The sequence below is a fragment of the Mandrillus leucophaeus genome, unplaced genomic scaffold, assembly GCF_000951045.1.
Source record: "Mandrillus leucophaeus isolate KB7577 unplaced genomic scaffold, Mleu.le_1.0 Scaffold241, whole genome shotgun sequence".
Lineage (NCBI taxonomy): Eukaryota > Metazoa > Chordata > Mammalia > Primates > Cercopithecidae > Mandrillus > Mandrillus leucophaeus.
This window is the reverse complement of record NW_012102488.1, coordinates 2,950,303-2,977,626: the sequence shown is the minus strand read 5'-3', so window position 1 is coordinate 2,977,626 and position 27,324 is coordinate 2,950,303. Positions and strand designations below refer to the sequence as shown.

The following is a 27,324-nucleotide window of genomic DNA, read 5'->3' as shown; positions in this document are numbered from 1 at the left end:
TATAGTATGCTAACTTTCCTGTAAGAAAGAGAGTTTAAAAATATACCCATAATATATTATTTTAAAATAATTAAACATAAGATCATCAAATGTGTATTATGAGAAATATAATTTTAAAAATACATTAGCATGTGTATTTTAATAAAAAGAAACAATGAAAGGATAAACGAAAAAACTACGCATATATCTCACACAGCATTTCCACTTACTTCCTTATTGGGAGTACCTTCTTGGTACTAAGTACAAAAAGAATCACAAGAAAGAAAAGTATATTCAGTCATTAGTGCTGCTATTCAGAGACTGTGATTTGTGTAACAAGCAGCAGGCAAAAAAGTACTTTTTGTTACTATGGTTTCAAGAGCATATAAGTTTAAAATCACAGTAGCTAATGACAGCTAAAGTAACATGAAGTTTTTTTTTTGTTATTTCACAGGAGCGTTTGCATTTTGGGAATGAAATTGTTAAACCTGAAGTCTTGGAGAATATGCTAACTGTTCACTGGGTGGGGTGGAGGGGGGTGAGGAGGAGGAAGTATACAGAGAGAAGACTTCTGTGTCTGTTGAGTTACATTAGTTCAGATCGTCTAACCATTGTTCTATATATGTAATTTAGTTAATACTGTTGTGTTTAAAGTATACAAAACTCCTAATGCTCAAAGTATGTTAAAAGTAAAGGCAGTAAAATAATCCATTTTTAAACATCCCTTTTTTAGGAAGACCTAAAAAAGGGAGTGGTATTTGTTAACCTACCTCTTAGAGCTAGATACAGTACTGTACTTAGTCACTGAAATGATAGAAGAGGGAAAAGGGGTGAAGGGTGAGGCTCTTTGCCAGTGTCTCTATACCCAGAGGACAGGTTTTAGATATTAATCATAGGTCTCTATGTGCATTTTTGGTAAAGCATCTGTTTATTGTGAACAAAGTTCAATCTTTATTTTGCAACATCTAAGCTTTATAGATGTCCTGAGGTGACAATGTATGATAAAAAGCAGAGCTAGTGAGTTAGCCAATTTGTAAATATCTTGGTATAATTGATAGAAAAGATGCATCTTGAACATAGAACTGTTAAACCACCTAGGTAGTGTATATCAGGGCTTATTCAATAGGTTGGCAGCTGAAGGGCAGAAGGTAGCTTTGGGGTTCTCAACTAACAGTTCATGATATGTGAAAAAGCATGATACATACTGTATGATCTCAATCACATAAAATTGGATGTCATGTATATATACACACACAAGACCTAGAAGGGCATGTCAAACTGCTTATGATTGTGGATGACTTTGTTCCTCATTTCTTGTGTTTTTCAGTTTCCAATAGCGCACGTTACTTTTTTTTTTTAATGAAGCTTATTTTTAAAATCTGGGGAAAAAAGTCACAGTAGCCAAGTTAAAGAAAAAAAAAGTCCTTACACTTCAATTATAAACATGGATATGAACTTATGTTTTTCTCTTCCTAAAAAAAGGTATATCCTAGCTCTGTCACTGAAAATGCCCAGAATAACAACAACCCAACAGTAACAAACCCCTAATAACTGTTTGTTTTTTCTAAACACTATTTCCTAAACACACACAACACAACACTTTTTCAGAGAAATGACTGATTCTAGTCTGGAGAAGGATTTGTACAAAATGACCCTGGGATATCCAGTGTCTGAAACCAAAGAAGTTATCAAAGACTAATAGGGACACTAATGGGTCAATTTGAGCATCAAAATGAGTAATAACTATAATTCACCAAAATACATCAAATATATAAATAGCCCTTAGTTCATAATGACTCTTAAAAAACCTTTCATTGATCACCAATGAAAGTTGCTAGGGCATCAACTCATTACTCTGAAAACTGACAAAGGGGGAAAATCAATAGTTAACATTATCTTTCCTTACTTCAGGTAACCAAATAGAGAAAAGTACTTTGTTATAGAAGAATTACAGCTAGTAAATGTGGAAGAAATGATGTAATTTGAAAGATCACCAATGTGCAACACCTAATGAAATAATGGATCTAGATAATGGTCACAAATAGGCGCTAAAATCATTAGGATTTATGTGGATGGGGAACTTGCAAGCTGATAACACTCATACCCACTTAGCATCACCAAAAGTAAGAGATCAGAGATATTATTTGCCTCCTGATGAAACAAAAACTACATGTACCAACTAAGAAGTGTTCTTGCAAAAACAAGGACGTAAATAAACCTGAATCTAATTAAACCTCTAGCTCTAACTCCCAGTTAACCGGAAACATGGGGGATAGTAGGAAAGTATGAAACCCCAAAGAAGCTATCAGCCAAGTCTAGAATGTGGGACATTCTATAGAATAAAGAACCTAGGTTTTTCAACACAAAAATGGCATGAAAAAAGAGGAGACGAGGACTATTACAGATTAAAAGAGACTTAAAAGACATAACAACCAAATACTATGTGTTGGCCCTATTTGGATACTGTTTCATCGAACCAAATGTAAAAATATATTTTTGAGACAACCAGAAAAATCTGAATATGAACTCAGTTTTAGATTTTATTAAGTGGACGGGCTCAGCGGCTCACCGCCTGTAATATCAACATTTCAGGAGGCCAAGGCAGGTGGATCACTTGAGGTCAAGAGTTACAGACCAGCCTGACCAACATGGCGAAACCCCATCTCTACTAAAAATACAAAAATGAGCCAGGCATGGTGGCATGTGCCTGTAATCCAAGGTATTCAGGAGACTGAGGCTCAAGAATTGCTTGAACCCGGGAAGCGGATTCTACACTGAGCGGAGACCTTGCCACTGCACTCCAGCCTGGGCAACAGAGTGAGACTGTGTCTCCAGAAAAAAAAAAAACCGATTATATTAAGGGATTACTTAATTTTGTTAGGAATAACAATGGCACTGTGATTTTTTAAAAGTCCTTTTATACATCAGCTACGTATATGGAAGAATACAGGCTAAAAAACAGTGAAATATATGAAACAAAAAATTGGCAAAATGCTGATAAATGGCTGACAATTATGTGGTGGGTTATAAGACTATTCTCACCCTACTTTTTTTTCCTGATTAAGAATATACTTATTGGCCAGGTATGGTGGTGTACACCTGTAATCCCTGCACTTTGAAAGGCCAAGGAGGGAGGATTGCTTGAGTTCAGGAGATCAAGACTAGCCTGGTCAACATGGTGGAAACCCCATCTCTGCTAAAAATACAAAAAACTAGCCAGGTGTCCTGGCGCGCGGGTATGGCTCCAGCAACTTGGGAGGCTGAGACAGGAGAATCACCTGAGCATGGGAAGTCAAGGCTGATCCTGCCACTGCACTCCAGCCTGGGCAATGGGTGTGAGACCCTGTCTCAAAAAATAACTACAAAATGAATATATTTATTCACTTTTCTAGTATGTTCCAGCACTAGGTGAACAAATGAGATGTGGTATCTGCTCTTATGAAGCTGGAGCCTACTGGGAGATTCGGACCATAAACAAGTAAACAAACAAATATTTAGAAACAGTAGAAGGTGCTATGAGGGAAGTGAGTAGGGTTCAGGACAGAAGATAACACCCTTAGATGGGGCGAGTGGTGAAGGCACCTCTGCGAAAGTGTGATGACCAGCTGGGAGCGGTGGCTTATGCTTGTAATCCTAGCATGTAATCCTTTGGGAGGCGAGGCTGGAGGATCATTTGAAGTTAGGAGTTTGAGACTAGCCTGGCCAACATAATGATAGGCTTAATTTTTTTTAGAGCAGTTGTAGGTTCACAGCAAAACTGAGAGGAAGATATAGAGACTTCCCATATTCCCCGCTACCCCCACACATACGTAGCCTCCCACACTATCAACATTCCCCACTAGAGCTGTACATTTTTTACAATTGATGAACCTATATCAACATATCACAATCACCCCAACTCCAGTTTACATTAGGGTTCACTCTCAGTGTTGTATATCTCCCTACTTTCATATTTGAAAATTTTCACACACACAGACTCATAAAACTGTATGTAAAGTAGAAAAAGGACTACAGTATCCTTTTTGAATACTAGATTAAAAGCCTGTATTTACTACAGGTATGACCTCTGGAAAGTGACTAAGTTAATACATTTTCTTACTAAAATGGCTCTATCAGCTACCTAACAGAGATGTGAAGAATATCTTTCCTACCTCATCTATCCAGTTGGTACATGTAAAGCTCTCAAAGTACAATAAATAGTTGGCATTTAACCAGTATTAGTTTCCATCTTTACTTCAATCAGAAACATAAAAAGTCCCCCAAGCCAAGGGGAATTACAGGGTAAAATTTTTTTTAATAGAACATTTGGAGATAATGAGAAGGAAAATATTATCACAGAAATTATATACAAGATTAACCTTTTATTTAGATAATTATTATGGAAAAACAATCTCAGGAATATTTTTTGTTTGTAAAAGTTATAAACCCACTAGAAAAAAAAGTGACAGGGAGAGGCAAAGTCAACAAAATTTTGAAAAACAGAGTATTACTGGATGGATGACTAGTAATGGATTGAGCAGAACAGAGGAGAGAGAGCTGAAATTTATAAATGTCTACACGGGGGAAAAGTAAGCAGAAACAAAGTTTACGAAATCAGGATTGCCTGGGATTTCTTAGGAGGAGTGTTAAAAGCTAGCAGACAATGGAACAATGCCTTCAAAATTCCAAATGAAAACAATTTCCAACCAAGAAATTTTTACACAGGAAAACGATCAATCAAGCAAGGTCTCAAAAATGTATTTCTCAGGCATCCTTTCTTAGGAAGCTAGTGGAGGACATGCTCTATAAAACCAGAAGGCAAACAAAAAATAGAAAACCACTAAATCTTAGAAACTCTCCAAAACAAAGAGAGAGCAGACTCTTCTACGACAACGGCTATGCAAGCTACAATGCAGTCAGTCCCAGATGGACCAGAAGATGAAGTCCAGATAGGATGTCACCAACAGAAGAAAAAAAAATAACCCATAGATTACATGATTATACCAAGAGGAGGAATTTATTTCTTTTGGAGAGTTTAGAGATGATTTATTCATAACAATCTAGAATACTAAGCAAACAAAAAAAGGCAATCCATTAATCCCAGAAAAAATACAAAGTTATATGAGAAATAAGATACAATCATCATTTACTACACGGACTAAGAACATTTATAGTCACAATAACATAAATGCTGAACACTGACTCCACCAAAAATTATGAGTTGCATAAATACACAGAAGAAGTGCCAAATTACCATTTTCACAGTACAAAACTACTAAAGTCTAAGACTGGAAAATCAAGAAACAGTAGTATAAGAAGGGCAATTTAACAACATGGAGGAAATTACCAGAAGAAACAGTCAAGGGAATTGAAAATAGTATTCTCTGGGGAGTAGAAATTGGGGACAGGGCAAAAGGCTACTGTTTTAGTTATAATTAAACAAGTAGGGTTTTAAAAAATTCTTATTCAAGAATTAAAAAGCAATTAGCAAATAAGAGTGCTATGAGAAAACACTAATCACAAATGTATTTTATTTTTTTGAGACAAGGCCTTGCTCTGTTGCCCAAGCTAGAGTGCAGTGGCACGATCATGACTCACTGCGCCCTTGACCTCCTGGGCTCAGGCAATCCTCTCACCTCAGCCTTCAGAGTAGCTGAGCTACAGGCATACACCACTATGCCCAGCTTATTTGTGTAATTTTTTTTTTTTTTTTTGTAGAGATGAGGTTTCGCCATGTTGCCCAGGGAGTTCTCAAACTCCTGGGCTCAAGCAATCCTCCCACCTTGGCCTCCCAAAGTACTGGGATTACAGGCATAAGCCACCACACCCGGCCCCACAAATGTTAACTCAACATTTTGTCATGAAGAAGCACCAACAATCTCAAATTTGTCTAAATTTGCAAAAGTAAAGACTAGAGACCTACTGCCAGGGAAGATGTAAATGAATAAATATACCACTCTCTCTGAAAAAAAAAACAAAATGTCTTATTTCTCCCTGTGGTAGCCAATCTCCAAGATGATACCAGTAATACTTGCCTTCTGATAGTCATGCTCTCATATAATCTGTACTGAAATCAGTTCTGCTTGTCTGACTCAATAGAGTATGGCAGAGATGACAGAGTGTGTCTTCCAAAGCTGGGCTATAAAAGTATTTTGGCTTCAGCCTTCCTCTCTTAGATTACTCGGTGAAAAGTCAGCAGCCTATTATGAGACTATTGAGCAGCACTGAGGAGAGGCCCATATGGAAAAGAACTGAAGCCTCTCCATCATCAGGAAGCGCCAGCCTGTCAGCCATGTGAGTGAGGCCTTGGGCCACGACTATTCGACTAAGCCACTGCAAATTCCCGACCTACAGAAATTGTGACTGTCATAAATGTTTATTGTTGCTTTTGGTTTAATCTGTTATGCGATAGACAACAAATATGCTTTTCTTCCTCAACTTTTCCAACAATAACATCTGCAGTTGTTTGTTTAAGACTAAGGGGCAGATACAGAGGTACTTTATATAAATTATTCCATTTAACCCTTAAATTAAACCTACAGGTAGATATTCCAGTAGAAGAGTTACAACAAGAGAGTAAACTAGCAGATGTGAAAAATGAACACATGCTCCGGTTTTTTTCTTTTTAATAGAGATGGGATCTCCCAGTGTTGCCCAGGTTGGCCTCCCAACTTCTGGCCTCAAGCAATCCTCCAGCCTTGGCCTTCCAAAGTGCTGGGATTAAAGGCAGGAGACACCATGTCCAACCTTGGTTTGCTTTTTCAACAATATTAATTCTACATCCCCACTTTCAAACAGGTACAAAGTTCAGGAAGGCCCATTTATTCCCTTTCTTCCTCCCTTCTCTCGCCATCTCACCTCTACATATGCTCTTATGCTCCAACTATACCATCTTGCAAGTTCCCTAAACTTCAGAACCTCTCTGATCCCCACTCTTACCACACCTGTTCTTCAACACTGTGAGGACTTTCTCCTTATTCATAGGCACCAGCCTATCCACGCTTTCCTTACTTATGCAGTTAGGGTCAATGTGGTTCAATCTCTCATCCCCAAACCCTACATTAATCCTCTTTGTTCTTTTACCCCATTTGCTCAAGAAAACACCAATCCTGTTCTTTTTTCACCCCACCCCCGCAGTTGGTCCACTCCATATCACCTCCCTGCTTAAGAACTATTCTCTCTTTTTTAAAACTATAATTCATCCTTTCCAAGTGTATGATTTAGTGATTTTTGTAACGTTGTTTACCAAGCTGTACAATCAACATCATAGATCAGTTTTAGAACATTTTCATCATCTCAACAGATCTCTCATGCCTATTTACTGTTAATCCCTCTCCCCCTCCTCTCTAACCCAAGAAACCACCAATCTATTCTTTGCCTTTCCTGTGCATTTCATATGAATGCAATCATAAAATAAAGTCTCTTAAGTCTGTATTTTTTTCACTGAGCCTGCTTTTTACAGTTCATCCACATTGTAGCAGGTATCTATAGTCAATTTCTTTTTACTGCTGAATAGTATTCCATTGTATACCAAAGTTTTGCCTATTCATTCACCCACTGCAGGACATTTAGGTTGGTTTCAACTCTCAGCGATGAATAATGCTGCTAAGATCATTTGAAAATCTTTCTGTAATAAACGTTTTCATTTTTCTTGGATAGATACTTAGGAATGAAATTGCTGGGCCTCATGGTAAATTTATGTTTAACTTTTTAACAAACTGCCAAATTGTTTCCCAAAGTGGCTACACTATTTTACATTCCCACTAGCAGTGTATGAGGCTTCCCATCTCTCCATATCCTCCCCAACATTCGTCATTGTCTGTCTTTTATACAGTACCCATTCTAATAGGTATGAATGGTAATTTGTTGTGGTTTTAAGTTTTATGTTGAGGAAGAACAATGAGGAAAAAATTCCTAAAACATCAACGCAGAGAAACTAGTACCCATGTAAATACATGATTATAACTTCAATCAGGTCTTCACTATTCACCCAGAAATCCTAATGTTTCTCTGATCTGCTTATTTTCCCACACTCCACATCAATTAACTCTTATCTTCATCCACTCTCCTTAAAATTTAATCTCTATCTTCCACAGGACCTACCCCCACTTCCTACCCCACTGATAAACAGAAACTAACAGTTACCTCTCAACTTCCTCCTACTATACCCACAAGCCTCGCTGCCTCTGAATTCACCCTTTCACCAGTTAAGGGAGCTGCAGACTTCTTCCTCCTACTAAATGATAACTTCTCTATAGGAGTTTTGCATCCTATTTCCATTAACCATTTTAGGACCCAAGAGTCATCATTTCCTCTCTCCTTTTTTTGCAAACTGGTTTCCAATTCAGTTGGTTTCTTCCCATCAACATTTAAACAGCTCTTAGCCCCAACTGACAACAAAAGTACTGCTTTCTTCAAATTCTCTATATTTTCAGTGCCCACTTTTCTACCTTCCATTCACCTTAGCCCTAATCTATATGATTTCTATCCTTAAACACAAATGAAACAGGTCTAGCTAAAGTCCCAACAGCCTTGTAGCTATATTCAACAGAGTTATTAATTAACTCCTTTTTGAAACACTCTTTCTACTGGATTCCACAGCACCATCTTCCAGTTTTCTTTCTAACATACTGTTGGAAGGCAATTTTCCATGTCTCCCATCTCACATTTCTTCAAGACTTGTGAACAGAGGCAATGACTGCCTTTGTTCCAGACTACTTTTTCAGAGATGTCTATATAGTGAATAGTCTTCAAATACACCATAGCGTCTCGCTCTGGAGCAAAGAGCAGGCATGCTTACTACCCATTATAAAACACTTAGGTTTCCTAAGCCACAGTTCCTTTCCTGTAACACAACCCCTGTGTGTGCAGGTGTTACCTGGCCTTCTTCAACATTACCCTGTAGAAACTGGAGCTTGGGAAACCAACATAAATACTGGTAATAAGGATAATGCTTTGCTGTGAGTAAAATCCATTGTCTTGGATCCAGGAGTCAGGTGCCTCCTGCCAACACACAGGAAATTACGTCAGGTTAATTTGTTAACTTTCGAGGAAGGTAAAATTTTAGATCCTCTACAGTTCTTTTTCATTTTTTAAAAATAGAGATAGAGGTCTATGTTGCCCAGGCGGGTCTCTAACTCCTGGGCTCAAGAGATCCTCCCGCCTCAGCCTCCCAAAGTGCTGAGATTACAGGCGTGAGTCACCATGTCAAGCCTTTATAGTTCTTAACACTTCTAGGTAGCCCTATTTTCCTTTTTAACCTCTACTCCTTTATCTGATCTTTAAATGTAGGAGTTCCTCAGAGTTCATATTGAGACTCACTTTTTTTCTTACTCTACACTGTTTCCTCCAGGGAGTACAACTGCCCCTATGGCTTCAATTATCACTACATCTACACTAACAATTCCAAAATACTTTCTGTAGTCCAAGTCTGTCTTCTAAGCTCCAAAACCACATGCCCGATTCCTCCTGAACATGTTTACGTTAATACTGGTATGTTCCCAAATTCACTAGTACCTAAACTTGAAGTCAGTGACTTCCCTTCTGCCCCTTCCCCTTATCATCACCTCATCTTCCATTTCCTAGAGCAGTAAATAGCACCACCATCCTTCCAGATGTTTATGCCAAAACAATGAGGCATCTTCCTCAATGCCTCTCTCCCACATCTTTTTGTCTTCTATCAATATCACCATTAAATCTAGTCCAAACCACCACTACATCATCTCTCGCTTAGGTTCCTCAGGGGGTGCCTCCAACACCATACTGTGATTTTCAAAATGTGGTCCTAAACTGCTGATGCCTTAGCAGGACTCAAAGCAGGAGCACCAAACTGTACTACAGGTTGAGTATCCCTAATCCAAAAATCCAAAATCCAGCAGGTGCGGTGGCTTACTCCTGTAATCCCAGCACTTTGGGAGGTCGAGGTGAGTGGATCACCTAAGGTCAGGAGTTTGAGACCAGCCTGACCAACATGGTGAAACCCTGTCAGGTGCAATGGCTCACGCCTGTAGTTCCAGCTACTAGGGAGGCTGAGGCAGGAGAATCGCTTGAACCCCGGAGGCAGAGGCTGCAGTGAGCCAAGACTGTGCCATTGCACTCCAGCCTGGGAGACTAGAGTGAAACCCCATCTTAAAAGAAGAAGAAAAAAAAAAATCTAGAGTGCTCCAATGAGCATTTCCTCTGAGCGTCGGTGCTCAGAAAGTTTCAGATTTCAGATTTTCAGATTAGGGATACTCAACCTGTAGTACTTGTATTGTTTATTATCACACAAAATACCAGTTTCACTTAAAAATGTCCCTAAGAAGCAGAAAAACTTAATTTTACTAAATCTCAACTGCTGAGGTCAAGTCTTAATATTCTGTGTGACAAAAATGAAATATATTTATACAACATTTCTACTCAATACCAAAGTACACCAGTTGCCTGCAGAAAAACTCTTGTATGATTGAGTTGCAAGCTAAAATTAAGCCTTTTTTTTCAAAGAACAGTTTTTCACTTGAAGGAACTGACAAATTATGGTTACTCAAATGTGTATATTTGGCAAAAAGTTTCTCAAAAGTGAATGAAGGCTGAGCACGGTGGCTCATACCTGTAATCCCAGCACTTTGGGAGGCCGAGGTGAGTGGATCATCTGAGGTTAGGACCAGCCTAGTCAACACGGTAAAACCCTGTCACTACTAAAAATACAAAAAAATTAGCCAGGCGTGGTGGGTAGGCACCTGTAATTGCAGCTACTCGGGAGGCGGAGGCAGAAGAATCACTTGAACCTAGGAGGTGGAGGTTGCAGTGAGCTGAGACTGTGCCACTGCACTCCAGCCTGGGCAACAGAGCAATATTTGAATGAAATAAGCTTCTACCAGTCTGCTCATTACATTGTTGGTCTTTGAGAAATAAGAGTTCATCAAGTTATGCAGAACTTCCAAATGTGGACACCATTACACTGTATATTAAAACACACACACCACACACCCCCCCACACATATACAAATACATACAAATGTGTTAATATCACCACAGCCCTCTCAACATGGGAGCCGGAGTCCCTATATAGCTGTACGCTCTGAAGGCCTCCTGTCTGTGCCAGTACCTGGACTGAGGCACTCTCGTAAAGAAGGCCTGCTGCTCTGACAGCATGTGGACTCCATCTGTAAGCTGCCTCGAAGGTCACATATTGAGCCGTCACTCCTTCTGCAAGCTCCGACACGGCCTATGAGCTCTGAAGGGCTCTTGCCCCCTACCAGCATCTGTTTTCCCAACGCATGCCCACACCACTAGTTCCTGATCATTAGATCCCCTGCCTGCACTCCAGAGGGTGGCCTACTGCCTACCCAGCAACTCCAGACCAGCTCCAACCTGGCCAAAACCAATATACTTCTCTGTTATCTGTGAGCCAACCCACACCTATTCCAGTGAGTTCTGAACCTCTTCCAAGTTTGTCCTTCCTTGGGTATTCTCCCTTAACCCTACAGTACTATATACAAATTTTTTGTATTACAATTATTCTTATCATAGTTAATAATTATGTATATTAAGTTTCCTCTGTTCAACCTATTATGTGGTTTCTATCTCCTGACTAGACCCAAATTGCTACAACATAGTACTGTACTTTACGCATATTTTCCTTGTATGTCCCCATTACTAAATCGTGTGTTTTCTTTAGCACAGATACTATCTTAGCCATCTTTCATTTGCTAGAAATATACAAGTACTCAATAAATATTAGCTGAATGAATTAAATGGTATTGTTGAGAGACTCATGCAACAAGTAAAAAAAAATGGACTAGATTACATCTGCCTTTTCTAATTAGGAATTTCTAGAATTCTATGAATCCACAAAGCTAACCCTTTAAGGACAGGTAATTAAAAACACCACGGAGGAACCAGGATGCTGGTAATTTAAACTGGTTAAGTATAGTAATTCATGTTATCCCACTTCTGAAATAATCTGGTAACAATAAATATCCTTTGATCAGTTACTTAGCAGAAGATCCAATAGGTGGTTCAGGCTCTGAAAAAAAAAAAAATGCTGAGGTTTGCTATTGTATATGGGAAGCATCTGATGAAAGGCAAACCAAGGCTCCCAAGACTGCAGATTCTACTATTCAAGGCTAAATAGCTGCTGCAAAGATTAGAAAATAAAGTGTATCTCTCAGTAGAGAGGTCACAAACTCTGTCTCATGTCTGCTGGCCTGCAGACATGTTTTGCTTGTTCTGCAGAGTTTTCACATTTTAAATTTAACTGCCAACATTTAAAAAACCACAGGTCTTTCAATCAGAACACTTTACAATACAACCTTATACTTCTGCTGGAACTTAGTAAGCACCTACTCTATATAGGACATGTGCCTTCCTGTTTGCCACACAATTCCCAGCAGAGCATTTCACTTGTTTATGTTGCCTCTCTGGTCCCTATAAGCATGAGCTTGCAATCCCTGCTGTAATAGGTTTTTACAAGCATAGGTTTTGGAATCAAGATTTTTGTTCATGCTTCTGTTCCACCACTTAGTAGGTAATGGTAATTAGTTGTGGGACCTTGGCCAAGTGTATAACAGAGCTTATAGAAGTGGATAAATACATACTCAACAAATACTTAAAAAAATTTTTTTTTTATTACTGACATTACTAAACTGGGAAATAGTATGGTGTTGGAGAGAAAAGGTGTTGGTCTTGAAATCAGAAGATACGAGTTTAAGGCTAAGTTTCCTCACCTAGAAGATATGTTGTGACCTTAGGCATATTACTTAGATTTTTAACCTTATCTGTATTATCTGCACACGGCAGATTTAAAACTATCTTCCCTGCTTATCATGAAGCAGCAGAGTGAAGTAAAAGGGTGTTGTTATTGGTAAAAATGGAAAATTCCAAGTTCAAGCAGTAGTGAAGAAATTACCCATGAGGAATATCAGTACTCTAGTAAGCAGGCTTTAGATAACTAAATGTAACAGAGAAACCCATCAGCCTGAAGGAAGGGGGAAAGACTGAAGCCACAGGTTCTCTAAGCCTGCCAAAAGCCCCCAAAGCGATTGCATCTTTGGAGTCCAGACTGGGAAAGGGGGGCTAGAAGACCAGAGCAGGAACCAGCCAGCATAGCTACAGGGTAAAGCTAGCCCTGCTGAAGGCTAGGGGCCTGGAGAAAAGATTAGGAAGCCCTTCTAAAAGGCCCTGTAATCACATCAGGCCTGGCAACAGGACTCACCCATGCCCATGTCTGACTAGAAGCAAAGAAGTGTTTCTGTCTCTAACCAGAACCAGGCAGGATAGAGATGATTTCCAATAAAGAAAGTCTGACCTCCACGGAACAAGACCTTGTCTCTTCAAATAAATAAACAAACTCTGACCTTTTTTTCCCCTCTTTTTAAACAAATTGCCATTGGGTCCAGCACGGTGGCTCATGGCTGTAATCTCAGCACTTTGGGAAGACAAGGCGGGCAGATTACTTGAGCCAGGAGCTCGAGACCAGCCTGGCCAACATGGTGAAACCGCATCTTTACTAAAAATATAGAAATCAGTCGAGCGTGGTGGTGCGCACCTGTAATCCCAGCTACTCGGGTGGCAGAGACACAAGAGTTACTTCAACTCGGAAGGCAGAGGTCACAGGGAGCCAAGATCATGCCACTGCACTCCAGCTGGGATGACAGAGCAAGACTGTCTCAAATAAACACATACTTACATACATACATACGTTGCCATTGACAAGAGTCTGAGGAAGCAGAAAACAAAACAGATCCCTGCGTAAGATTTTGTTTTTTCACCTGTACTGGCAGGTCCTCAGAATGCCTATACCACAGCCCTCTTTCTAAAAAGTTCTCTCTACACCAATTGCTGGTGGGCTCTGGGTAGTCTTGCCACCCTGTCATGAATGGCTGGGACCCGGAGCCAGCCTTCCAACAGACAACCAATCTAGAGTCTGGCCAGTGGCATAGGGAATAGCCAAGCACAAATGCCACATCTAATAGGCTGCCTCAGTCTCGTTCTGTGATACCTTGAACTTGACTTAGGGAGAAGGCAGAAAACAGATGGAAACAAAGAGGAACCAAGAGAAAAAGAAAAGCAGAATAATGAGCTGGGCACGGTGGCTCACACCTGTAATCCTAGCACTCTGGGAGGCCAAGGCAGGAAGACTGCTTGAGGTCAGGAGTTCAGGAGACTCCCATCTCTATAAAAGATTAAAAAAAATTAGGCCGGGAGTGGTGGCTCACGCCTGTAATCCCAGCACTTTGGGAGGCTGAGGCAGGAGGATCACCTGAGGTCAGGAGTTTGAGACCAGCCTAGCCAACATGGTGAAACCCCATCTCTACTAAATATACAAAATCAGCCAGGTGTGGTGGCACACACCTGTAATCCCAGCTACTCAGGAGGCTGAGGCAGGAGAATCGCTCGAACCTGGGAGGCAGATGTTGCAGGGAGCCGAGATCTCCCCACTGCACTCCAGCCTGGGTGACTGAGCGAGACTCCATCTCAAAAAAAAAAAAAAAAAAAAAGGAAAAGAAAAAGAAAGGAAAGCAGAAATAGGGAAAATCAGCTCAGTCAGAATCATGGGCTCTACACAAGCCTACTGAAGGGAACAAAAAGTCTAATCTGACCACACAATCAGATCCCCTCAATTTTCATATTTCCTTCAAATCTTCACAATAAACCCCCCAATTTAATGTAGAAGAAAAAACATTTTTTTCTTCACTTCATTCACCGACAGAAATTGAGCCAACAAGAAAAATAATATCTACTATTGATCAAGGTTCAGAAACACATATTCTTTTCATTCACTACTGGTAAGCATGTAAACTGGCATTATTTGCTAACATAATACAACAGTTGTCCTTCGTGGTGCCTATCAAACTGCTACCATTCTCAGTGGCCTGTGGCCTCCTTGGTTACAGCAGCGAAGCAAAAGCCAATCCCCTGGCAGGCTGATGACCAAAAGTCTTGTGAGAAAGGAGACACTGGGGCGATTAGATTCACCTATCAGAAAGGTGTAATCAGGACACAGAGAGACTGAACCGGAAAGGTGTTAAGAGGTAAGCTAGGGTCTGAGGTTGCCATTTGAGGCCATGTACAAAGTGAGTGGGCAGAGGGGGATTGTCTATAGTGAAGTGGAGGAAGTAGAAGAGTGGAACAGGGTAGAAATCTGAAGCTCCTCAGAGAAAATAATAAAGAACTTTTTTAATTCTGGGCCACCACCATTTTCTTGAGAGACAGCCACATTTCATTGGCCTGGAGAGTGCTGTGCTGTATCATTACAATAAATCCTTCTTCACTCGAGCTAGTGTCTGTTCCTTGGAACCAAAAGGGCCTAATCTAGAATAGAAATTGACAATAAAAGCAAAGTTGAAATGTGGAGGGTTGATAAATATACGGCTGAACATGGACTAGTAGGATAATGTCAGGTAAAGGTAATCCTTGGAAAGTTATGTACTATGTGCACAAATTACAAGCAAACTATTTCATTGCTTTCCCAACTCAGTCTTTTCAAGAGTCCACATAAAAGATGACCAGATTTGTGTCTCTACCAGTAAGATAACCGGACCAGCAATAGACTCCTGACAAGTGCAGTCAAAATAGGTTAAAACAACAGGTAAGCCAGATACAACGGATAACATCTGTAATCCCAGCACTTTCGGAAGCTGAGGCAGGAGGATTGCTTGAGGCCAGGATTCAAGACCAGCCTAGGCAACGTAGGGAGACCCTGTCTCTACAAAACATTTAAAATTTAGCCAGGCATGGTGGCATGTGCCTGTAGTACCAACCACTTGGGAGACTAAGGCAGGAGGATCACTTGAGCCCAGGAGGTCCAGGCTGCAGTGGGCCATGATTGAACCACTACACTCGTCTGGACAACAGAGCAAGACCCTGAGGAAAAAAACAAAACAAGTACAAGAGTCACCTAGAGGTACAGTCTTAACCGGTTGGTAATCCAGCCATAACATACAAGAATGGTCAGCAGTGGCTATATTGGGCATTACACAAAAATGAGTAAGTAAAGTAAGCTGTGGAGATGGAAGACTGGATATTCAAAAAGAAACAGAAAATAAGGAAACCAGGCAGCCTTCAAGTGACAAACAGAACACTGCCTCTGGCTTAGAAATTCTGGTTCCCTGAAACTTGACTATGCTTTCTTCCTTTGTCTTTGGATGTCTGGAAACTGCAACCTATTTTTTACTTGAGTGAGTTTTTGTTCCTTACAGTCCAAGGTAAAAACTGGAACCAGACAGGGCGCAGTGGCTCATGCCCGTCATCTTAACACTTTAGGAGGCCAAGGTAGGTGGATCACCGGAGGCCAGGAGTTCCGAGACCAGCCTGGCCAGCATGTCGAAACTCCGTCTCTACCAAAAATACCAAAAAAGAAGGGTGTGATGGCATCGGCCTGTAATCCCAGCTACTCCAGAGGCTGGAGAAGAAGAATCACTTGAACCCAGAAGGTGGAGGATGCAATGAAATGAGATTGTGCCACTGCACTCCAGCCTGGGCAACAGAGCAAGACTCTGTCTCAAAAAATAAAAAATAAAAGACTGGAATCAACAGAAAATAGTAAAAGTATAAAAATAAAAGTGTGTGATGGGGTGGAGGGAATAACATACTTTCAACCCAACAATTCTATATAATGACAAGTTTGCACAAAAATGTAAGTATTAGCACATGCAAAGCTTTATAGAGAAAAGTTACTATCAGCTTCAATATTCAAAGGTCTGTTAACTAAACCATAATGCACTCATACAGGCAATATCGTGCAGCTATTAGAAGCTGTAGAGAAGTACAGGTATCCCTTTCTACCTGAACTCATGCTCTGTGACTGAGAAACCAAATAGATTCAGATGGCAAGGGATACCTGTATTCAATGACATGGAAAGATGTTCATGATATATTAAGTGAAAAAAAGGGTTACAACATATACTCTATTTTTATTAAAAGTAGCATATTTACATATACTTTTGTATACACATAAAAATGAGACTTTCTGTACCATCTGCAATGTTCTTGTCTTTCTGTGATTCTTCTAAATGATAAAAACTCTCCTAAATAAATACAGGATTTTCTTTCAAAGGCTGCAAGGTAGGATTTGGACACTAAGTCCCAGCTCTACTGGAGGACTAAGCAGTACTGTGGTTAAAAAAGCAAGCAGACAGAAAGGACAAAAAAAAGAGTGAATGAGATGACCTGAGATAAAGAAGGGTGCCTGGGGGCTTTACACCACCAGAGGCCCTGTTGCCCAGTAACAGGTACTGTCTTAAAACTACCTTTCACTCCAGCTAGGCCAGTCTCTCTACTGTCTTCCCCTTCATTCGAGATAGTCATTCATGTTTCCACTATGCTGTTCATTCTAATTATCTGGTGTTGACTGTCCTCCATCATACATGGAGACAACACTGATTTTTCCTCTCCCTAAAAATAGCAATAGTTTCAAATTCAGAGATCTACTTACGAGAGTCACCCAAATCAGCTACTCGAGAGGGTGAGGTGGGAGGATCTCTTGAGCTCAGGAGTTCGCGGCTCCAGTGAGCTATCATCATGTCACAGCACTCCAGCCAGGGTGACAGTGAGACCCTATCTTTTAATTTCTTTTTTAAGAGTTACTCAAAATCTACATTTTGAGACTACCTAGATTTTGACATGTTTCTAGTCAGCGCATTGGAGTGCCACACAGCTAGCTCCAGAATATTAAAGAGATTCCCCACAACCGGCTAAGTGCAGTGGTTCACGCCTGTAATCCCAGCACTTTGGGAGGCCAAAACAGGAGGGCTGCTTGAGGTCAGGAGTTTGAGACCAGCCTTGTCAATATAGCAAAACTCCATCTCTACTAAAAATAAAAAATTAGCCGGATGTGGTGGCACACACCTGTAGTCCCAGCTACTTGGGAGGCTGAGGCACGAGAATCACTTGAACCCTGGAGATGGTGGTGGCAGTGAACCAAGATCGTGCCACTGCACTCCAGCCTAGGTAACAGAGCGAGCCTCCCTCTGTCTCAAAAAAAAAAAAAAGATTCTGCACAAGCAAAATGATATAAGATCAAAATGTAATCAATGTCTCAGATGTGCCCACTTCCATAGAGGTACCTTGAGTATAAATTTGGGAAGCAAAAGGATAAAATAGCAGTAAAAAAGCAGAAATCAAATAATCTGTGTTGAACTCTATCTAAAGTCAGAATAAGAGAAGGCATCAGGTTGGTAACGCAGATAGACTAGGCTGGTTCACTTACCACTCACTCCCAACCACTTCTCCCTTTCCTTTCTCTATTGTAAAAGCTGTAAAGGTAAAATACAGTACCCCATCTTATCTATGGCTTTCTGTGGTTTCAGTTACCTGCAGAACAGCACGATAAGATATTTTGAAAGAGAAAGACTATATTCATATAACTTTTATTACAGTACGTTGTCATAACTGTTCTATTACCAGTTATTGTTAATCTCTACTGTTCCTAATTTATAAATTAAGTTATATCACAGATATGTACATATAGGAAAAATATATATACCAAACAGTATATACACAGTTTGGTACTATCTATAGTTTCAGGTGTCTACTGAGTGTCTTGGAACATATCCCCCATGGATAATAGAAGACCATGATTATTCCATCTTTCAGCCTTCTTGAAGCTAAGAGTGGCCACTGACACTTTGGCCAAAGAGGCAAAAGCCCCTGGAGAGGGTTTTTCTTCTTGTTTTGTTCCTCCAGCTGCTTGGAACACACACATAATGCCTGGAGGTGCAACCAAAAGAATAAAAACAAAATGGAAAGAAAGGACGAGCCCAGATCCTTGCTGAGATTGGTGCTGCACAGCCCCATTCTGCCCATCTCCACACTTCGTTACATTAGAAAAATAAACTCCTATTTCTTAAAGTCATTGGACAGCAAGTTTTCAGTTCCTTGCAGCTGTAGGCATCCCTAATACGGTTAGCATGGAGCTCAGAACAATGTTTCTCAACTATCTTTACTCTGCAACATTTATGAGGGATAGAATCCATTCCCTTCATTAATTGTTACTCATTACAACAGTCATTCTCAACCTAGCAGGCATCAAAATGTGGAATGGAGGCAGAGAAGACTGGCTCTGAACCTTGGTGACTACCAAAGCAATATCTTTTTGTAGGGATATGTCTAGAAGGCAATTCAATCTGTTCCTTTCAAAAATGCAGTAAGAATTTTTTGTTCTAAGGCTAAACAACCAAATACTTCCTAAGTTCCTTTCTTTCAAAGTCAATTCTTCAAATTTTACTCCTTATTAGGAAATTACTTAATTATTACTTAATAACCTCTCATAATAATCACTCTATTGAAAAACCAGGAGGGGTTGGGCGCAGTGGCTCACTCCTATAATCTCAGTACTTTAGGAGGCTGAGGTGGGTGGATCACTTGAGGTCAGGAGTTCGAGACCAGCCTGACCTACATGGTAAAACCCCCGTCTCTACAACTATCTGGGTGTAGTGATGTACGCCTATAGTCCCAGCTACTTGGGAGGCTGAGGCAGGAGAATTGCTTGCACTCAGGAGGCAGAGGCTGCAGTGAGCTGAGATCACACCATTGCACTCCAGCCTAGGTGACAGACCAAGATCCTGTCTCAAAAAAATAAGTAAAATAAAATAAAATAAAAACCAGGGTATTGACCCCACATAAATAAAAACCAACTTTCTGTTTTGAAAGTATTTATATTCACAGGTATTCTATTATTGCATTTATCATGGTTATAAAAACTGGTAATTCTGGAATTATGTTAAGTACACATGTACTCTGTACAGTTACGTACAAATTCCCATGACAGCTTATTTCCCAGAGAAAATTTAACTTTCAGATTATCAATCATTCCCTTTCAATGCATTTTACAGTTGTTTTTGATAGTTTCCTACTGATTCCTTAAATTTGAGAAATATAGGTCATCTTCAAGTAAGCACAATTCTACAGATTATACACAGAATTTATACTCAATTTTCAAAACATCGTATGTGCTCCTTTAATTTATTAAACTACGAAATCTGGGTTAAAAGCCTTCCAAGCCAGGATCACTAGATTATTTTGGAGAAGTAAAAGGGAAATAAAACGACTGTTCTTGTAAACAATCAATCTAGCTGTTTTCTTTTCAAAATTAATGCAAACTCATCATCAGTGAAGGGATAAAATTAATGTGAAAGACATACATCATTAAGAAAATGATCAACCTCCTTTAACAAACATATCAACACAAATCACTGCAGCTACACATGCAAGGTAAAGGATATTGCTCTCATTTTGTGAAACTGTTTATTTTTAAATGACAACCTAATTCTAAAATGGGGATTCTCTAAGATACCCCAAAATAGCTGTATTTCACAATACACAAAACCTATTACACACAGCAGTCAAGAATATTTAAATTCCTCAAAATCTACAGAAAAATCAAAAGAACAATCTTCTTAATTAAATAATGCAAGAAAAAAAAAGGTTAAAGCTCCTTCCAAAACTGACTGCAACAGATGTGGCATTCAATTTACCTTTTCATGTCACTGTCATGAAAAGTTCACAAAGAATAATCAGTCTTCTAAACAGGTCTCTTTATTGGCCTAATTGAGAAAGTTACTCAACTGTCAGTAAAGCCAAAACTTCCATTCAATGCTCTATAGGTCACCCACATTCACTCTTCTGAGACCACAGAGAAAGGTTTGACCTTGATAAGGTGAATGAGAATGCCTGCCAAAACTGTAGGTGTGGAGGTTGGGGCAAATCACGCCCAATACTTCAGAACAACTCAAATCAATGGGTCCTGTTGGTGATTCCTATTCAACAGACAGCAGAAAGAACAGATGTGGGCATTGTTTATTTGACAAAGTAAAACAGGCCAGGCATAGTGGCTCATGCCTGTAATCCCAATACTTTGGGAGACTGAGGCAGATGGAACACTTGAGATCTGAGACTAGCCTGGGCAACACAGCAAGACTCTATCACTACAAAAAATATAAAAATTAGCCAAGTGTGTTGGCACGCACCTGTAGGCCTTGTTACTTGGGAGGCTGAGGCAGGATTGCTTTAGCCCAGGAGTTCAAGGCTGTATGAGCTATTATCATGACATTGTGCTCCTCTGCCTCAAAAAAAAAAAAAAAAAAAAAAAAAAAGAAAAGAGAAAGTAAAATATACATTTAATTGGTGTAGAATATAATCAGTCAGTCAGGTTCTTCTAAAAATCACATTAGGCCAGGCGCAGTAGCTTACATGTATAATCCCAAAACTTAGGGAGGCAGAGGCGGGAGGATTATTTGAGCTCAGGGGTTCAAGACTAGCCTGGGCAACATAGCAAGACCCCCCGTCTTCACAAAAACTTGAAAACTGCATTATTGGTTTCTTTGAGGAAAAAAAATAGTCCTTAATTAACTTAGATTTTTAAGTGAGAAGTTAAGGTATGGGCCTACATCTTCCCTGAACAAAAGTTGTCTCAAGAGGAGTATTTAAAATGGTATAGGTATGTGTAGGTGTACCTGTTACAATACGGTGGAAATACATTTAAAATTTCTTCAGCTCAGCTTGACAAATGCATTTTCATCATTAGAGACTAAACAAACCCAAGAAAATGTAAAGCAACATTACCATACTTGGTGCCTCCAAGTTTAGATACATCAAAGAACTTCTTATGTGAACTGTCATTTAATGTTTCAATAAGGTACTCAAAGGCGTATCCTGAAAAAAAAATATATATTTTCATTAAACGCAGCAACAAAATATCTTATTCAAGTGAAAATACCGGGAAACTAGCTTTATCCAATAGAATTTTCTGCAATGGTAGAAATATTCTATGTTTGAGCTGTCCAGTAAAGTAGTCATTAGCAACGTGTGGCTATTGAGCACCTGAAATGTGGCTACGGTGCCTAAGGAACTGAATTTTTAATTTATTTAATTTTGATTAAAGTCACACAGGGCTAGTATCCACCACACTGGACAGCACAGCTCTAAACCATAATTTGTCAAGTAAAAACTAGTAATTCACTCCTGAAATGTAACGAAGGAAACCTGGAAAGGGACAATAAGAATGATTTAAATAATCCACGGGGACGTTTTGGAAAGACATGTCTTGAAAACTGCAGAGACAGGAATTTGTGAATTCCACAATTAACATTAGAGGGACTGATTAAAAATAAAAACCAAAAGACGGATTTTTACAGAGCATTCAATAAACCAAAACAAAAAAACTTCTCAATTAAGTCCTTACCAGAGCGTAGTACTGAAAAGTAACAGAATATCTAGGAAATTAGCATATTCTCCCCGAAAGAGACAAGTCCTTCTGGTTTTGCACGAATTGAAGCTGAACTACAAAGTCAAAGATCCAGAGGTCTCATTTGAATGTGCCTCAGCTCCCAACATTCTAGGGGGCAGTGGCGGGGAGGCAGCCTTGAGGTTGAAAAGAACCTTCAGATCTTTTGTGCAGACTCATAGCGGTGGGTGGGCAGGACCCTCAACATTGTTAAGGCTTTCATCCAAAAGGAGAAAACATAAGCACAGCCCATTTTCAGAACAAATAGTCTTTTTTTCTTTTCTTTTCTTTTTTGTAGAGGGAGGTGGACGGGGGAGGAGACAGCGTTGCAATAAATGGTCGGAGAACTGACTGACCAATGTTCAACCTTGACTGCCCCTGATTCGGTTTCCAGAGGCACAGAGAGATTGAGGGGCCTGAAGCTGGACCGTGGAATCAACATCTAGCTGCGTGAAACCCGAACACGGAGACGCAGGCCCCCGCCCTCATCGCTCGCCAACGAGGGGGCGGGCAGGGGAAGATGGTGGGCCTCTCCCTGCCCCTGGCGTTGCTGACGGGGGCCAGGAAGTCGCTGGCAGCAGGCAGCGGCCACCGAAGAGAGAGGGGTGCTGGTCAAGGCCAGCGGTGGGGCGGCCCGCCCTGCGGGGGTCGCGCAAGAGGGTGAGGACCCAGAGCCCCAGCTTCCGCGGCCTAGGCTCACAGGGCGGCCCAGCAGGCAGGCCCTGAGGGGAGCACAACCCGAGCCCCGAGGGCCTGGGCGCCTGCCGAGCGACTCCAGGCGAGAAAAGCAAGGAATTCGGCGCCTAGACAGCGCGCGTTTCCAACTGCCAGACCCAGCTCGGAGGCCCGAAACTGACCTGCTTTTGGGGCGTCCATCGCCGGAGACCATATTATCCCTGCGGGGAGGGGGCCAGCGGGGGAAGAAGGGGGGAGGCCGGGCAGGGAAGAGGGGGAGGAAGACAGGCGGACTGGCAAGGGAGGAAAGAAGGAAGCAGGCTCGCGCAAATATCGCGAGAGCCGCAGAGCCAGCCCCGGGTCTGCGCTCGCGGGATTTGTCGCCTAACTCCCGCGAGATCGTCGGACAGGAAAACAAAGAAAGAGAAGGGGCGGAGCTCACCAGAAAGCGATTTCTCGCGCCGTTGCCCCTGTTCTCGCGAGCGGGGGCGGAGCGCTAGGGAGGCTCCGTTGGTGGCATTGGCGTGGCTAGTTTGGCCTTGGCAGCGATCCGTTACTTAGTTGTGGCCTTAAGTTTTCTGTTGGGGTCGTGAGTTCGAGCGGTGTGTGCGTTCCCACGAGGTGTCTGTTGGAGTCAGGGTCAGAATCGGAACTGTTAGGAGAAAGAGCTCAAGGAGAACTGCTTTCACCTAACTATAAAGCCTTGCATTAACTTGTCAGACATGGGCGACCCACACGCGTGTTTTCAAGTGGGGGCGGCCATACTGATCGGGCGCGTGGGAGGTGCTCAACTGTTGAATGAATGAATTTTTTCTTACACTCCCATAGCTTCCGTCTCTACCGACTTCTTCCCAGTGGCCGTTAACATGCTTAAGCCTCTCCATCCCTCCGCCTCAGCTCCTTCAGTCCCTATGTTCTCCACCTACCAAGCATTATCTTCTGTGGACAGCAACGTTTTTTTTACCAGGAAGAGTTGCTCATACTCGCTCTCCCCCACTCACTTCTTATCCTCTTCCAGTCTGGCTTCCACTGCCAGAAATGCCTTTAGCCAAGGTCAGCCATAACTCCACTTTCTAATCTCACATATCTCAATCTTGACTGGTTCTCTCCCATTGTTGAAAAATACTCTTCCATCAGCTTCTGTGACCTCAGACTCTACTTTCTTTTCTTCTCCTAAGGGTGCTTGATCTCAGGCTCCTCTGCAGGCCTCTTCCTCTGCCCAGCTTTTAAATGTACTGGGCACTTGATTGGCACAGTAGCTCGTGCCTGTAAATCCAGCACTTTAGGAAGCCAAAGTGGGAGGATAGCTTGAGCTGAAAAGTTCAAGACCAAAGAGAGCAACATAGTGAGACCCCATCTCTACAAAAAAAATTTAAAAATTAGCTGGATGTGGTGGCATGCACCTGTAGTCTAAGCTACTCAGGAGACTGAGGTGGGAGGATCACTTGGGCCCAGGAAGTTGAGGCTATGGTGAGCCATGATTGCACCACTGCACTCCAGCCTGGGCAACACAGCAAGACCCTGTCTCAAAAAAAAAAAAAAAAGTATTGGACATTAAATGTGCCCCCAGGGCTCTGGTCTTGTACCTTCTCCCTCTGTCCATTTTCCCTGGCCCATCTCATACATCTTTTGATTTAAGTTATTAGTTAATATATTGATGCTTCCCAGTCTGCCTGTGACCTAAACCTATCTCCTAAACCCGGAGGTATATATCCTAGTACCCATGGGATGCCTCCACATCCCAAGGCACCTCAAGCTAAAAATCTCAAAAACCGAACTCATCATTTCCCTCTTTAAACCCCTCTATTTCTTTTGTATTGCCTGTATCAGTGAATGGCACCACCATCCACCTGGTTGTCCAAGTCAGAAATCAACACATTATACCTGACTCCTTCACCCACTCCCTTTAATCATTGATCCAAGCCCTGTCAACCCAAACTCCAATATATTTCCTTTATTCACCTTGCTGTATTTTGTAACATCTCTTTAAAATCCCAGCATGAAATTCATAGGTAATACAATCTACATACACAACAATAAATACTCTACTTAATGACCTAACTATAATATAAAGGAGAAAAATAGGAAAGTAATTTATTAGAAAATAATATGTATTACAATATGTAGGTGCACAGGCATGTCTCTATTAGATGACAAAATTGAGTAATCAGATGCTTGTTTCTACTTATAACGAATGAGTTTGGTTTTACAGGATATATAATATTCGACTGGGCCAGGCACAGTTGGTGGCTCAAGCTTGTAATCCCAGCACTTTGGGAAGCCAAAGCAGCAGGATCGCTTGATGCTAGGAGTTTGAGACCAGCCTGGGCAACATGGTGAGACCTTGTCTCTACAAAAACTTAAAGAGTTAGCCAGGCGTGGTGGTGCATGCCTGTAGTACCAGCTACTGTGAGACAGAGGCAGGAGGATCACTTGAGCCCAGAAATTCAAGATTACAGTGAGCTATGATTGTGTGACTGCACTCCAACCTGGGTGACAGAATGAAACCCCGTCTCAAAAAAAGGTAAGGCTGGGTACGGTGGCTCGCGTCTGTAATCCCAGCACTTTGGGAGGCCAAGGCAGGCGGATCACGAGGTCAGGAGATCAAGACCATCTGGCTAACACAGTGAAATCTCGTCTCTACTAAAAGTGCAAAAAATTAGCCGGGTGTGGTGGCGGGCGCCTGTAGTCCCAGCTACTGGGAAGGCTGAGGCAGGAGAATGGTGTGAACCCAGGAGGCGGAGCTTGCACTGAGCCAAGATCACGCCACTGCACTTGAGCCTGGGCAACAGTGCAAGACTCTGTAGGTAATATTCAGCTGAATATGGTCAACACTTTTTATTTATGTCTGACATTGCAAAATAAGGATTCAATATATACGTACATATGCATAAATATATATTATGAATGCATATATGGTAAATGCACATATGTCACTGCACATATGTATAAAATGTACATACATATCATGAATGGCCTCTAAAGACTAATGAAAATATATTTGTGACTCAAATTTTGGAAGTGTTGTCACTATTGTGATTTTCTGAAATGGTGAATAACTCTTGGTAAAGTTCAAAACAAACAAAAAAAAAAAAACCTTTGCTTTTTTTACACAATAGTTGTATTCCTAGAAAATTCCATATATATTAAAACCATACACAAATTACTTTTGTTTTTACTTGTATATGGGATTAAACTCTAGGCTCAGATAATTATAAACAAATGTATTGCTATTGTTTTTATGTTTGTGTGTATGTTTAATGTACTTGAATCTCTGACAGTATGGGTCTTGTTTGATTCTTTCTTTTTTTTTCTTGAGACGGAGTCTTGCTCTGTAGCCCAAGCTGCAAGGCAATGACGTGATCTTGGCTCACTGCAACCTCCACCTCTCGGGTCCCGGTTCAAGCAATTCTCCTGCTCCAGCCTCCTGAGTAGCTGGGAATATAGGCACGTGCCACCACGCCCAGCTAAGTTTTATATTTTTAGTAGAGATGGGGTTCTACCGTGTTGGCCAGGCTGGTCTTGAACTCCTGACCTCGTGATCCAGGGTTTTACCATGTTGGCCAGGCTGGTCTTGAACTTCTGACCTCGTGATCCACCCGTCTCAGCCTCCCAAAGTGCTGGGATTACAGGCGTGCACCACCGGGCCTGGCCCTTGTTTGATTCTTTGTTGTGTACTTCTATAGTGTGGAATGCAGGTAATCCAACATTCATTAAATCCCAAGAGTGCCCCATGATGGTGACAAACAAAAACACCCATTTTCTCAGTGTCCTGCTTCCACTGAGAAGCACTAACTTAGAACAATCATGATATGTTCCCGTGTGGCTGGACTCATTACTTTTTTTTTTTTTTTTAACAGTTTTATTTACTTTTTGAAAATTTTATTTATTTTAAGACAGAGGTCTGTTTATTTTCCTAGGCTGAGCTCAAGGGATTCTCCTACCTCAGCCTTCCAAGTAGCTGGGACTACAGGCATATGCCATCTCAGTCAGCTTTAACAGTTTTATTGAGATTTAATTTAAATATCATAAAATTCATCTATTGTTAAACCTTCTTATTTTGTGATAATTGTAGATTTACATGTAGTTGTATTAAGTAGTAAAGATCCCATATACTCTCCACCTAGTCTTCCCCCATGTAGCATAGTACAATATAAAAACGAAGAAATTGACATTCATGCAATCATTCCACCTTGTTCAGATTTAGGTAGTTCTACATGTACTCCTTCGTAGGGTGTTTTTTTTTTGTGTGTGTGTGTGTGCATGCACGTGTGTATTTAGTTCACATGTGTGGCTTTGTGTGACCATCACTACAGTCAACATATGGAACATTTCCAAGGATCCTTCCTGTTACCCTTTTATAACCGCAGCTGTTTTCCTCCTAGGCTGCCATTTCCTCATCCCCTACACCCTATTTTGAATGTTATACAAATGGAAGCTTATGGTATGTTTTCACAGTACATTTTTTTTCAAGTTACATTTCCAGG

General features: G+C 41.0%; 1 protein-coding gene across 1 annotated transcript in view; it reads right to left on the bottom strand.

The window, feature by feature from the left end:
- Window positions 1-23,195, bottom strand: part of IREB2 (iron-responsive element binding protein 2) — a 63,074-nt gene extending 39,879 nt beyond the window's left edge. Inside the window, exons 1-2 of the mRNA XM_011982707.1 lie at window positions 23,020-23,195; window positions 21,502-21,591 (exon numbers count right to left, since the gene is read on the bottom strand). Of these exons, the coding sequence (XP_011838097.1) occupies window positions 21,502-21,591; window positions 23,020-23,038 (109 nt within the window). The 5' untranslated portion in view covers window positions 23,039-23,195. The remainder of the gene's footprint in view (window positions 1-21,501; window positions 21,592-23,019) is intronic.
- Between the last annotated feature and the right edge of the window lie 4,129 nt (window positions 23,196-27,324).